The sequence below is a fragment of the Aedes albopictus genome, chromosome 1 (assembly GCF_035046485.1).
Source record: "Aedes albopictus strain Foshan chromosome 1, AalbF5, whole genome shotgun sequence".
In the NCBI taxonomy this organism is placed as follows: domain Eukaryota; kingdom Metazoa; phylum Arthropoda; class Insecta; order Diptera; family Culicidae; genus Aedes; species Aedes albopictus.
The window spans coordinates 246,945,597-246,957,427 of NC_085136.1; the positions used below are offsets into that span (position 1 = coordinate 246,945,597).

The 11,831-nt window shown below is 45.1% G+C and overlaps 1 protein-coding gene across 1 annotated transcript; it reads left to right on the forward strand.

Moving 5' to 3' along the window:
- Window positions 1-3,875: 3,875 nt before the first annotated feature.
- LOC134291438 (uncharacterized protein K02A2.6-like) lies at window positions 3,876-7,421 on the forward strand. The gene is made up of 2 exons (XM_062859176.1): window positions 3,876-4,244; window positions 4,332-7,421. Exons 1-2 carry the CDS (start codon window positions 3,894-3,896, stop codon window positions 7,419-7,421), a joined length of 3,441 nt encoding a protein of 1,146 aa, XP_062715160.1. The 5' UTR covers window positions 3,876-3,893.
- The last annotated feature ends 4,410 nt before the right edge of the window (window positions 7,422-11,831 follow it).

Genomic DNA, 11,831 nt, shown 5'->3' on the forward strand with positions numbered 1-11,831 from the left:
CTTCCGGCTAAGTGGACCACTCTCGGAGAGGTTTTGCAAACCGCATTAAGAGTAGCAATAAACCCGTTTTAAAAGCTGGTTGAAATATTTCCCATTCTCGATTGTTGTTGTTTTTTTTTTCAACAAAAACTATGACAGCTCAAGATGCAGAGAAGTTTCTTCGATGGCACGTAAAGTTCAGGAGGATACATCATTCGTAAGTAGAAAGCGATTATTTCAAAGTAGTATTTTAGTAGTTATTGTGCTGGTAGGCTTATGCGCATTCGAATTTACCGTGAATATTGGGGTTGCAGAATCATAAAATTAATGCGCTTCGAAAAAAGTGAATTTTATCATCTTGGAATGAAATAAATCAATTTGTGAATTTAATAAAACTATCCCGAATCACAAGAAAACTCAGCAGAGAGAGTTTATTTATATGAGCATGTTGTGGAAATGGTGGCAAACTATCAATTCATTGCTAATTTGAGCAAAATTAACTATTTTCCATTCACGTTAGCTAATTCTTCAATATGGCGACAACCATAATCAGCGAAAATAAAACGAAAGCAAGTTTACTTTTATGATGACCGCAATAAACCTAGAAATGTCGTAGTTCTGCTTTTCCACCAACAGATGTCGTTACTACTCGAACGGATCGCCATCTGTTGAGAGTTTTAACAGTTTTATTGTGGTAATAATGATTACCAGAAGGTCTACAAATCGGAAAGTTTTGTTTACTCTTATAATCTATATTTATGGATATCTTCAAGTATACTATAAAACATTTTATCAATGGTTTTCATAAAAGCAGTCATAAAACTGCGAGTTTTAATTATTGCTGTAATAAAACCCTAATAAAAACCAAACAAAACTAATCAGCAATGAAATTGTTACTTGGGTTCTGTCCAGTAATTGGACCCAAAAATCCTTTCCCTCGAGAGGTCTCAGGCCGGGCAACCCTGAAAACAGGTAGATGGTCTCCTTCCGGAGTGGCGCATAAGCCATCTGCTAACGTTAGCGGAAAGCACGTTGGAACGAACTGTTACATTTGGCGCCCAACAATACAAGGCTTTTTTTCCTTTCGTTTAACTTTGAAATTTGCTTATTTTTTTTTTGTTTCTTCATATTGTCTTAGTTTCCTTTCTTTTTTCCTTAATTTACATTTACATTCATTACATTTTGGTTTTTTTTTGTTGTTTGCATTAGCTACTTTGTTGAATTCGTTAATATTTTTATTTTTCATTGAAGTTGAGCTAAATTTGAATTTAAAATGAGTCGAACATTCCCTCGTGCGGAAGACTTGAATCATGAGGAGTTAGATTTTGAACTCCAAATCCGCAATGAACCCGAAGAAGTCTTTAAACTTGATCTAACCGCGAAACAGAGGCGCTTACGAAATCTATTCAAAAATTACCAAAAAGAGGGACGTAACTATCAATCACCTTTCAACATTTTCGATGAGTATTCCCACATTGAAGGTGTGTGGGGCGACATAGTGATAGTGTACGCCACTCTACCTTCTTGACCCTGAGCAGTGCACATCAGTGTGAGTGCAACAGTGTACAAGGTAAGACGTGTGTTCCCAGTAGCAGGCGTAATGGGTGATTTCCCGGTTATCGGCTGAAGTTGCACATTGGCGACCGTGGCAGGTTTTGGCTACAGATTCAATTACTGTAATAGCATGTAAAACAATTGGCCAGTTCCGTGGAAATCACCCATTGCGTGGGGAAAGTTCAAAACGCAAACCAGACCAAAACGGATGACAAAGTAGGTGAAAGAGAGAGAGAGCGAGTTAAGAGGACCGCAGTGTATTTGTTATGTGTTCTGTAAGTGTGCGTTTTGAGGACCGCGCTTGGAAAAGGGCGAGTTTTGAGGACCGCCAGCCTGAACCTACGTTGAAAATCCGCATCGAGTTGGGAAAAAATTCGAAGCTATAAATAAAAAAGCGTGTTTTGAGGACCGCATTGAAAAATAGCGAGTTTTGAGGACCGCCAGATTGTGCTTTTGAAAATCTAAAGGGAAAAGTAGATTGATCAACGAAAATCTTTTACGCGATATGCTAACTATAGTTCAAGAGAAGCAGAATACTTAATGAGCAGTGACGACACCCTTATTCTTGTTTTCGATCGAATCCATTTCAGAACGTATTTCCTTTTACGCCAGCAAAATCTTCTGATTCGAACGGACCAAATACGTCCGAAAGCGGATACGCCCGTAAACAAGAATGGGGGTGACAAAAAGCTGCATGAGAGTACGCATGCAAAAAAAAAATGACACGTCAACGAAACAAGAGCGAATGAAAATGGAAAAGACATAGAACACACGGGAAAACAAACGCATACAAATGTTAGTTTATCTCATCCTGCTCTGAGCTCAGGACTGCATTTTGAATCCAGAATTTGAATACATAGAAATGATGTTCGCATGACGCCCCAAGAAAAGGCAACTACAGGCCAAGTTGTGTACCAAGTTACAACGTAAAGATGTTTCAAAAGAACTCAGAAGAAAGATTCGAATGAGCTAAAATTACTCAAATCTGACAGCTTTGGTTTTTCAGTGTACTGTTCACTCACAGTATGACTCTGTGTGGGTGAGCATACGAAGAACAAAGCATAAAGTAGGTTTCATTCTTTTCGGTAGCTCGAAGCAAGTGAACGTTCAAGCTCGGAAAAATTCAGACGGAACTGTACCATTTTTAAAGACAAGTTCGAAAAGTTGGTGCTTTCAAACAACGCTGTGGATTTTCCTTCGTTTTGTTTCGATCAAGTAATAGTTACGATCCAAAGCAACGACAAAAGAAAAAGAGGCAAGTAAACATACATTTATTTATCGCTTATAGGAGAAACGCGTTTAACGCAGTCGGAATGCCTCGAGCGGGAAAATACGTTCGTGCACCGCCAATCCCTCCGAACAGCGATGAGGAAGAGCCGTTCCGGAATGAGAATATAGCAGGTCTGTTCGTTCGTGCTCCGAATGATCACCAACCCTACGTCGAAGATGAAGGCGCAGATCATCACGATGCAAGCTCATCCACTAGGCCAAATCGTCAGGAAGAACTAGAAGCGCGGATTCTGGAACTGGAGAATGTCATCAAAGAAATGAGTCGTGCACATCATAATTCGCAAGAGGGTCCTGCTAATTCTCCAAGTATTACGCCTACACTGCCGTCGACTGAACCGCCGACTGAACCGTATACCGAACCGTCCAGCGCGTCTTCCAGCGGAAGCCTGATTCGGTGGGACAACATCAAGCCGTTCCCGAAGAATGTTCCGGCTACGAGAATGTGGGAGGCATGGACTCGCTTTTTGGATGATTTCGAAACGGCAGTTTCCCTCTCAAACCTCAGAGATCCGAAGCGTCGCGTTGAGCTTCTCCTTTTGTCCATGGGGGACGAGTTGAAGAGTATCGTGAGAGCTGCAAAGTTGCGGCCTATTGGCAACGATGACAACTGCTATGTACAATTCATCAACAACATCAATCAACATCTTAAGGCAATGACGGATCCTGCAGCAGAACACGAAGACTTCTCTAGAATGGTTCAAGAGGAAGGTGAATCAGCCGTAAAATTCCATGCAAGACTTACGGAAAAAGTACTTCTGTGTGACTACAGTCCGGTTGATCAGGATCGATTCGTCAGAACCCAGCTCTTGAGAGGCCTTCGCAACCAGGAATTGATAAAGACGGCACGAACCTATAATCATGATTCAAACACAATCGTCCAAGCAGCCACCCGAGCCGAAGCGTTTCAAGCGGAAATGTCAATCACCCTCATTCTTGTTTACGGACGTATCCACTTTCGAACGTTTTTGGTTCGATCGAATCAGTAGGCCATTTGATTTTGCTGGCGTAAACGAGAATGCGTACGATTTTCGTTCGAAAGTGGATTCGATCGAAAACAAGAATGAGGGTGAATGTCCGGAGGCGAGCGACATGCCCTCGTGGTAAGCAACACCAGGTTCAGAGGCACCGAAGTTCAGTATAAGCGCGGATCAAGTTCCCTCCCGGCATCAAGGTATCCGGCCAAGAGATTCAAGTCCGACAGACCAGCAGCCTACCGACCAAACTTCAGCTTGAGTCGCCGTAGCCGATGCCCGAGGTGCTTCAGGTCTTCTCATGGCGGAGATGAATGTCCGGCTCTCAAGAGAAACTGCAACTCTTGCGGTCAACGTGGTCACTTCGCAGCGGCTTGTCGAATGGACCGTGTTAATACAGTGAAAGATGAGCGCCCTGGAACTCCTACGAATGAGGATCGTAAAGAGCAGGTAAAGGAATGAACTGGTGATAAAAGCAAAATCGACAATAAATACTTCGTTACGCAAATGCATACTTACGTTTTTTTTTCGTTGTAGCATATCAATGCCTTGTCCCTGCAGGATGTACTGGTAAATTGTCGCATTGGCTCATCTAGTCCAATCCAATTCCTGATTGATTCTGGGGCGGATGTGAACGTCGTAGGCGGTGAAGATTGGAATAATCTTGCGAAACAGTTTGAGCTGGGCACTGCTTCGCTTGTTCAAAGTTCAACTCCACGGAGCGTTGGTCTGCGAGCATATGCAACAAATAAACCCATGGTAGTAGAGTGCAGTTTCAGTGCTACAGTAGAGGCAGTTGGATACAGTGGCAAGAAAGCAGTTACGGCAGATTTTCTCGTCGTCAGGGAAGGCCAGAGATCGTTGCTAGGAAGAGCTACAGCCAGCGACATGGGTCTGCTTCAAGTCGGAGAAACGGTGAACACCTGTGAGGAATCTTCAGTGTTCCCCAAAATGCCTGGCGTCAAAATAAGGTTCAGCATTGATAATTCTGTTCCACCGGTGCGTAATGCATATTATAATATCCCAGCGGCTTATCGCGAAGAAGCTCGGCGGCGACTGGAGCAAATGGAGGCAAGGGGTATTATCGAAAAGGTCACAACGGCACCCCAGTGGATTAGTGGAATGTCGGCGGTGCCTAAGGGCAAAGATAGCTTCCGCTTGGTGGTGAACATGAGGGCACCAAACAAAGCCATCAAGCGGGAGTATTTCCGGTTACCGCTGATCGATGAGATGAAGGTGAAGTTGCATGGAGCAAAATTTTTCACCAAACTTGATCTGTCCGACGCGTTTTATCATCTCGAACTGAGTGAAGAGTCACGCGATCTAACTACGTTCATATCGGAGACCGGGATGTATCGCTTCACTCGTTTGATGTTTGGTGTCAATTGTGCACCAGAAGTGTTTCAGCGTGAGATGACGCGTATTTTGAAAGACGTGAAGAACAAGGTCGTATACATCGATGATGTTCTATTGTTTGCAGAAACAGTTGAAGAGTTGAGACAAATAGTTGCCCAAGTTTTGCAAATTCTAAGATCAAACAATCTTACGCTCAATGCTTCCAAATGCGAGTACGATCGAACGCGAATCAACTTTCTGGGACACGAACTCAGCGAAAAAGGATTCAACATAGAAGCGTCGAAGGTCAAAGATGTGCAGAAGTTTCGACATCCATCTACCTCGTCTGAACTTCGGAGTTTCCTTGGGCTTGCTTCATTTGTAAGCCCCTACATCAGAAACTTTGCGGAGATATCTGCACCTTTGTGGTCAGTGGTGACAGCGCAGAAGTGGAGCTGGGGTGTAGAACAGGAAAGTGCTTTCGAGCTCGTGAAGCAACGCATCATAGATTCGACGATATCGTTGGGATTCTTCTCTGAGTCGGACAGGACTATCCTATACACGGATGCATCTCCAAGTGCATTGGGTGCCGTGTTGGTGCAGGAGAATTGCCAAGGGATTCCACGTATTATAAGCTTTGCCTCAAAGTCACTGACGACTACTGCGAAAAAGTACGCGCAGAATCAGCGGGAAGCGTTGAGTGCAGTATGGGCAGTGGAGCATTTCTCCTACTTTTTGCTAGGCAGACACTTTACGCTCCGTACAGACGCCCAAGGGATGACATTTATCTTAAACAGAACCCGTGAAGAGTCAAAGCGAGCCTTAACGAGAGCAGATGGTTGGGCTCTACGCCTCAGCCCATATGATTACCAAGTCGAGTACATCAGAGGACATGACAACATTGCGGATTCATCGTCGCGACTGTATTGTGGTGATGATGACGCGTTTGAGGAGGATATTAGTCCATGGGAAGTTTGCCGTCTGGAACTGAACAGCGTCGAGTTCCTCACTGAAGAGGAAATTCGTGAATCCACCGAAAATGATGTCACTCTTATGCAGGTGGCTCAGGCATTGGAGGAACATAAATGGCCAAAAAGTTTAATGAAGTTCAAGTCTGTTGCGGAAAATCTTGTCTTCACTAATGGAATTTTACTGAAGAATGGTTGCCCCGTCATCCCTCAACAGCTTCAAGAAAAAGCATTGGGAATAGCACACCAGGGCCATCCACTTGACGCTAAGCTTAAGAGCATTCTTCGTAGTCGAGTCTGGTGGCCAGGAATGAGCAGTGATGCAGAGAAATGGGTGAAATCGTGCGCCATTTGTGCCGCAAATGGTCGTCCGGAAAGACCACCTCCGATGCGGCGAGCTTTTGCCCCAAAAGGAGTATGGGAAACTATTGCTCTTGACTTTAATGGGCCGTATCAAAAACTAGGGGGCATTTTGATACTGGTTATTATCGATCTCAGGTCTAGGTATGCGATAGCTCGTCCCGTGAAATCAACCAAGTTTGAACACACCAAAGCGGTACTTGATGAAGTTTTTGAGAGGGAGGGTTTCCCAAAGGCTATGAAATCCGATAATGGTCCACCCTTCAACGGGCAAGATTATGCGGAATTTTGCTCTGAACGAGGCATCCAAACAATCTTTTCGACCCCATTCTACCCTCAGCAGAATGGTTTGGTGGAGGGTTTTATGAAGCTTGTGAATAAAGCTATGTGTACCGCACTGTCCACGGGAGCAAGCTACAAGGAAGAATTGCAAGCTGCAGTCCAATCCTACAATGCGGCAGATCATAGCATCACAAAATTGCCTCCAGAAGAGGTATTGACTGGCCGTAAAATAAAGCGTGGACTGCCACTACTGAATTTTGGCAAAGCTGAATATGATGAAAAGTTGCTGGAGGCAAGGGACCGTGAGGCAAAGCTGTCGTCAAAAAAACGGGAGGATGCCAGGCGTGGAGCTAAGCCGGATCAGGTGAAACCAGGTGACACTGTCATCGTCGAACGTCCGTCACGGGCTAAAGGAGAAACTAGGTTCAACCCAAAGCGTTTCACTGTGATGCAGGAGAGTAACGGAAGCTTGATCCTCTGTGATACGGAAGGCCAACAGCTGAAGCGCCACGTCTCGCAGACCAAAAAGGTTCAGCTGTGGCGAGAGACATCATCCGAAGCGGCCAGGGATCACACGGATTCCAATGTTCCTGCCAGTGATGGTGTTCGCGAGCGACCCAGCCGGATGAAGCGACCTCCTTCACATCTCTCCGAATACGTTCGTGGAATTGAAGAACTGTAGATTAAAAGTTGAATTACCATACATGTTTTTTTTAACTGGAATATATGTACCTTTTTCTGCTAGAGAGTTATCTTATTTCTGCTTGAATATCTTGGAATACGCACTGCTAGAAATGTCCTGATTTGAGGGGGCTTTTCTTGGCTCCTGGAGCTTGATATTTTTGCTCTTGATTCTTGAAGAGAATAATCCGAACTGTCATGTCCTTAAAAAAGATTGCTATGATCGTTTTTTTCTGAAAATCTATGCAGCATGTTTCAAGGGTTGCTGCACACGCATTTATTCTATTTAATTGAACCGTTGAACCCACGTTACGTTTATTCATTTCACCAGAGAGAAAGGGGGATGTGTGGGGCGACATAGTGATAGTGTACGCCACTCTACCTTCTTGACCCTGAGCAGTGCACATCAGTGTGAGTGCAACAGTGTACAAGGTAAGACGTGTGTTCCCAGTAGCAGGCGTAATGGGTGATTTCCCGGTTACCGGCTGAAGTTGCACAGAAGGGAGAATTGAGAACCTCGAAAAAGCGTTGGAAAAGAGGGTGGAATCTAAATACGAATCGCGAGTTCTTCACTATTGGTACAGGGTAAAATGGATTCAGGTGGTAGGGGAGGAAGAGAAAAGGAAAAAGAGGGAGTTGGTTCAGGCTATTGAAAGGATTATGGCTAAATTTCAGTTCGGACCTCCGCAATCGCCGACCATTTCAAAAATAAACTCGATTCTACAGGGCGGAACAGATCGAGCAGTTGGTAGACAAGGACAATCGGCTCTAGGTTCACAAACATCTTCAAAATCTCTAGACGAAAACTTCAGCAATCAATTCGAGATGCACAAAGGAGCCTTCGTAGGGACACCCACAAGGTCGTTAGGTGCCATCCCTAAGAGTGCTATAAACGAGGTAAAGGATCGAAATACTCTCTGCGAGACTAGGGTCGAAGGGTTGCGGAACGACTCGGACAGATCAACACACATCTCGATTACTCGGAAAGAATGGGAGGAGATGCAGTCGGTCATAGCAAACTTAGCGGCCAAATTGGCGCAGAGTGAAGCACTGAGACAGCAAACCCACGGTCGGGAGCAAGACAACGGTTGTCGAGAGTCGCCAGCACCACAGAGGAATGAGGCACCCCCGAGGACCGAAATCAACCGAAACAGACGAACTACGAATAGCTACCAGGGTAGTGTGGAAGACGACGACAGCGAGGACGATGTGAGAAGGCCACAACCAGTTTGGGACAACAGACACTTCCAGATAAGTGGGCGTGATTCCGATTACTCCTACGGGAACGGTTGGAACAACTATGCGAACCAGGCGGGGTTGAGGCAACCGGTCGGCAGGTATGCAGGACAAGGACGAGTGGAAAAATGGAAGTTGCGGTTCACCGGCGAACCGAGATCGACGATGACGGTAGAAAACTTTCTCTACAAGGCGAAGAAACTAGTGGAAAGGGAAGGTGTAGCCAGACACATCCTTCTGCGGGATGTTCACATGCTACTAGAAGGGGCCGCTTCTGACTGGTTCTTCACTTTTGTCGATGATCTGAATACGTGGGAAGATTTCGAGACGTCCATCTCCTACAGGTTTGGAAACCCAAATAAGGACCAGGGTATTCGTACAAAAATTCAAGAACGGAAACAACAACGAGGTGAGCCGTTCATTGCTTTCGTGACGGAAATCGAGAAGATGAATCGTTTATTGTCCAAACCACTCTCAAATAGGAGGAAATTTGAAGTGATTTGGGACAATATGCGACAGCATTAGAGATCCAAAATTTCAATCGTGGAAGTTAAGGATCTCCAGCAACTGACACAATTGAACTACCGCATCGATGCAGCTGATCCACAGTTGCAGTCGCAGGGTTCGGAGGTAACTACTGGATTTCAACGACGCCCGATAAACCAACTAGATGCCGATGGGAGTGATTACGAGAGCGATCAGTCCATCAACGCAATCAACACTCGTTCGGCGAACAGTTTCTCTCGAGTGAACAGGTCATCAGCCGAACAGACTACGAGAACAGCACAAAATGGATCGACGCCAGCAAGCTGCTGGAACTGTCAGGGACAAGGCCACATCTGGAGGCAATGTACTCGACCAAGAGTCATCTTCTGTTACGGTTGCGGAAACCTGGGGAGAACAATTCGTAGCTGTGAGCGGTGCTCCAGAACGCCAACCACACAGGTTTCAAACCAGGGAAACGAGCAGTAGGGGGCGATGGGGGGAATTCGTCAAACCCAGTTCAAATAGAAATTCCCAAACAACCAACGAATTTTGACCCTTTTTCTCAAGTTTACCACATAAAATTTCAAAGGACAAAATGTCCCCATATTAAAGTTAAGATCTTTGAGTCTGAGCTCGACGCTCTACTCGACTCTGGAGCGGGGATTAGTATCCTTAACTCCTTAGAAGTGGTGGAACGATACAATCTTAAAATTAAACCAACGGCCATCAAAGTTTCAACAGCCGATGGTTCCGTATACAACTGCCTAGGGTACGTGAACATTCCGTTCACTTTCAAAAAACTGACCAAAGTGGTACCTACCCTAGTAGTACCAGAGATATCAAGGCATCTCATCCTTGGGGTCGACTTCTGGGAATGTTTCAAAATTAAACCAATGATAGATGTGGGTCAAGGGTTTGAGGAAATCGAAACTGTTGGCGCTGCAAACGGTTATCCAACCTGTTTCACCATAGAGCCTTCCGGAGAACCTGTAATTTTGGAGGACGTGGAGGAGGACGAAACTCTGGACATTCCCGTATACGAAGGACCAACCAACTCCATTCCGGACCCTGACGCCATCGAGACCGAACATGAGTTGTCAGACGTCGAGAGGAAACAACTAACGGATGTGATCAAAGGCTTCGAACTGACTTCGGACGGGAAACTGGGAAGGACACACCTAACACTCGAGATCGTGCTCGAAGAAGGGGCAAAGCTATGCAATCCACCGATGTATAAGGGCTCTCCATACGTCCAGCAAGCCATCAATGACGAGGTTGAGAGGTTCAAACAGTTGGACGCAATAGAGGAATGTTATAGTGAGTGGACGAACCCACTCGTACTAGTCCTCAAGAAAAACGGGAAAGTGAGGGTCTGTCTAGACTCCCGCAAGGTCAATAAACTAACGGTTAAAGACACCTACCCAATGCGTAATATGCAGGACATATTTCGTCGATTGGGTAAGGCAAAGTTCTTTTTGTAATTGCGTTGCGAATTCCCCTACTTTTCACTCGCGGAAACAATGTTAAAACGGCCTACTTTTCTTCACTGAAGCAAAGGTGCCGAAAAGTGCTACTTTTCGGCACTTTTGCCAGCACACACTTTTTGTGAAGTACCGATACTTCCGTAGATACAGTTGCTGCTTCTACATGCACTGAGCAGTTCGAATCCGAATCAGGACGATTCAGATTCTGATTTGAACTGCCAATCAGGCGTAGAAACAGAAACTGAACCTACTTTTGCTTTTGCTTATGATGCTGCATGACGACGACGGGAGCTTAAAAACTTGCGACAGTTAGCCTACTATAGCCTACCTGATCAAAGAAAATACTATGCACTACGTCCTGTCGCGCATGGAGGCTCGCACGTGGTTGCTGCTGATACACGTTTGTGTGGCTAGAGAGATTGTACTGTACGGGTATTTTTGCAATTACAAAAAAAAACATTGTATGCAACGCGTTGCAAAACTCGATTTTTCCAGCACTCGTCGTGTTTATCCAACTCGGCAAGCCTCGTTGGATAAACGTACAACTCGTGCTGAAAAAATCATCATTTTGCAACTTGTTGCATAAATAACTATTTCAGTAATATACCTTAAAGACGCCTACTTTCAGATCCCTCTGAAAGAGGAATGTCGAAACTTTACTGCTTTTCGGACTACCGAAGGGGTTTTCCGCTTTAAGGTACTGCCGTTTGGATTAACAAACGCTCCGTTCACAATGTCACGCCTGATGGACAAAGCAATCGGGTTCGACCTCGAACCGTTTGTCTTCGTATATCTGGATGACATTGTGATCGCATCCAGCACACTCAAAGAACACCTTCGGCTATTGCGCATTGTGGCCGAGAGACTCAAGAAAGCAGGATTGACAATCTCGTTAGAAAAGTCCAGGTTTTGCCGGAAACAGGTAATGTACCTCGGCTACCTCCTCAACGAAAATGGAGTAGCAATTGACATCGCTCGTATTCAGCCGATTTTGGACTACGCCCAACCAAAATCCCAGGAAGACGTACGCCGCCTGATGGGATTGGCAGGCTTTTATCAAAGATTTATAAAAGGATACAGTAAAATAACTGCCCCAATAACGGACCTTCTTACAAAGGAACATAAGAAGTTCGTCTGGACGAAGGAAGCGGAAATCGCGTTCAGGGAACTTAAGTCCGTCCTAACTTCAGCACCCATCCTGGGGA

What these genes read in the sequence shown, in the direction of transcription:
- LOC134291438 (XM_062859176.1), top strand. Translation starts at nt 3,894, where the DNA reads ATGTCCGGAGGCGAGCGACATGCCCTCGTGGTAAGCAACACCAGGTTC. An exon ending in ATGAGGATCGTAAAGAGCAG is followed by an intron (nt 4,245 to 4,331) that starts GTAAAGGAATGA and finishes TTTTCGTTGTAG; the next exon opens with CATATCAATGCCTTGTCCCT.